The sequence below is a fragment of the Stegastes partitus genome, unplaced genomic scaffold (assembly GCF_000690725.1).
Source record: "Stegastes partitus isolate 25-593 unplaced genomic scaffold, Stegastes_partitus-1.0.2 Scaffold718, whole genome shotgun sequence".
In the NCBI taxonomy this organism is placed as follows: domain Eukaryota; kingdom Metazoa; phylum Chordata; class Actinopteri; family Pomacentridae; genus Stegastes; species Stegastes partitus.
The window spans coordinates 8758-11440 of NW_007578449.1; the positions used below are offsets into that span (position 1 = coordinate 8758).

General features: G+C 40.1%; 1 protein-coding gene across 1 annotated transcript in view; it reads right to left on the reverse strand.

The window, feature by feature from the left end:
- Positions 1–2683, reverse strand: part of LOC103364105 (plexin-C1-like) — a gene marked incomplete at its 3' end in the record, with an annotated part of 12557 nt that overhangs the window by 8042 nt on the left and 1832 nt on the right. Inside the window, exon 2 of the mRNA XM_008291120.1 lies at positions 2122–2244. Within this exon, the coding sequence (XP_008289342.1) occupies positions 2122–2244 (123 nt within the window). The remainder of the gene's footprint in view (positions 1–2121; positions 2245–2683) is intronic.

The window sequence follows — 2683 nt, forward strand, 5'->3', positions numbered from 1 at the left end:
TGTGCTGTCTTGTAGGGATAGACGTACGATGCTAAGTCGCTAACGGCTAATCGAGACGCGCGATGCTACGTTGCTAGCGGCAAATAGAGATGTGCATTTTTTAGTTTATGAACGTGGGATGTTAAATATTTATGCAATAAAACCAATCGGAGTTGATTGTAAATGTTCTTAAATATGTTAAGTATGTTTAAATTCATTTTGAAATTAGGAAAGATGTATTTTGTGAATGTAAAAGAGAAACATGATTGAGAGGAGAATAGAATTAATTTGTATAACATGATTCATATAGTACTGTTAAAAAAACGGCACACTAATGGTGACATGAGGTCTTAATATCTCATGCTATAGTTGCTTATTATTTTGTGAGCAGTATTATTAGTTACACTTAAGAAAAGAGATATAATTCTGTACAGAAATTCATGATTGTTGGTGACTTGGTGCTCTGCTATGCAGATTGTTTTTTTTTGTCTGCCGAGTGCTGGATCTGCGTCGAGTTATCAGCGGTGATTTCAACCAGGTTTCCCATCAGAGGCGTGGCGGAGTTGAAGGGGATGTTAATCCTCCACTCTCATCACCTGTTGGAGAATTGCACATACCTGGAGAGGAGCCTGAACAGCGCGCAGTAACAATTCATTACACACACACTACCCGGGTAGCACACACATAAACACAAATTGACTTTGACTGACCTGAATGCGAATTCAACTGACTCTTTCAACTTGATTCACTGAACTTTGATACAAGAACAGCTATACGCTGCGAGAGGACAATTTATGTTGTTGTTGTTTACTATTTTTTTCTATTATTGAGGATTTTGAAGCAACAACTGTTTCCACTTTGTTTTGATGTTGTTGGAATAAATCTACTTGTGTTCACTATATGCTAACCTCCCCTCACTCCTTGAGACGAATTAGGACACAGTGTTATCCCAAGTGGTTTTACAAATCACAAAGAGCTACAAGGTCAACACATGCTCTCAGTACGTGTCCACAGGATCCGTCTGTTTCTCACATTGTGTAGTGAAACGTCGTGTTCTGGAGCATCGCGGGGAGTTTCCAGCCTCGATGCATAACGTCGCCTGCAGCTCATTAACATGAAGCAGATTTGACTTCAACTTTATGTAAATTCAGCAAATTTTGGCAAAATCACCCCTGTGGACATGCAGCATTAGGCCTTCATAAGAAAAACAACTTTGCACCAAACAAGCCAAGCAATGCAGTCCCGTCCTCCATCACTGTTCACCAAACTTGCTTGTGCGCTGAGCTCAGAGATGAAACCAACTCACAAGTACTAAAATCTGCAGTTCCTCCAATGGCCACTTGGGGCTGGTTCTAAAAGTCAGTCAGTCCCCAAAGACCTCCATGTTAGAATGTGCAGCTTTACAGCAGAAATAAACATATTTACAAACTGGTGCAAACAACACCTTGGTCTCTATAGTTAATGTCTCTGTTCATGACAACTGTATGGGGGTTGAATTGTTGTATAACTCACCCATTTAAATTGTATTAAAGTTTAACACTATGCATAATTAAGGGTGTGGTGGCTTTGAGTGACAGGTGGACACTGTCATAGGACAGTCCCATGACTGCATCAGCTCCACATCTTTTCTCAATGTCTGATTAGTTATGAGGAGTCAGGTACTGCCAAGATGGTAACAGCTGACACGATGACACTGAGCTTCAAAACTGCTCTTCAGAAAACCTACAGCTGATGGACGGATGGTCCGTCTTGATAGAAACTCTTTGGTAGCTTCGCTGTCTTAGTTGTAGCAGCATTTCATTTTCTTTGTGGTAGTTTCCGTTACAGTCTGCTTAAACCTGTACAGGGTTTGACTTTGTGGTGACTGTCAAGTTTCCTCGTTCGTGACAGTGGAGCAAAGATGGTGAAAAATTAACCTGCATTCAACAGTTCTGTGGTTTCCTGCTTTCTTTACTGCCATGGGAAAAAAACAAACAACATATTTTAGAAAAGAATCTCCTGCAGTGCTGACTTTTAAAAACAAGAACCAATCATAATGTAGGACATTGTCTCAATATGCGAGATGCAGGACAAGAGATAAAAATGCTGTGCAGTCCAGCATTTTCTTCCTAACAACAGACACATATGACGTTTTACACTCACCTTGATGAGCTGCCCATCTGCCGTCCCAATGAAGAAAACCATCCAGGCCTTGTGCCTCACTGCCAGCACAGAGGTCATGTTGTTCTGCCTGAAGAGCACCGCCTTCGGCTTCAGGGTCTTTGCCTGAGAAGCAGAAACACGGTGATCATTAGGTCTGGATCAGATGGTGTTTATACATAATCAAAGATAGAACTTTAGGTCCTACTTAAAGAATCAGCTAGCCAGAGCTTCATTAACTGCTGCTGCTGCTGCTGGATCACTGAGAGCGCTCAAAGTCAGTCATGTTCAGTCATTTCTGTTTGTTATTTGCTCTCTCATTAAACACGAGGCACAACAGGGAGGTGCAATCATATGTAGGACTTGGAACTTTATTGGTTTAGTTAAATTTAGAACGATGCAAATATTGTCTAAAGCAGGAACAACAGATTCTGAGAAAATTAGCTTTTATAATATTTTATTATAATAACAATTTAAATATATATGTCATCCAGGCGTATTTTAAATCTGCCTAGGTGAAATAAATATTTTGATTTCATTGAGACAAGATTGAAATTTTGATTTG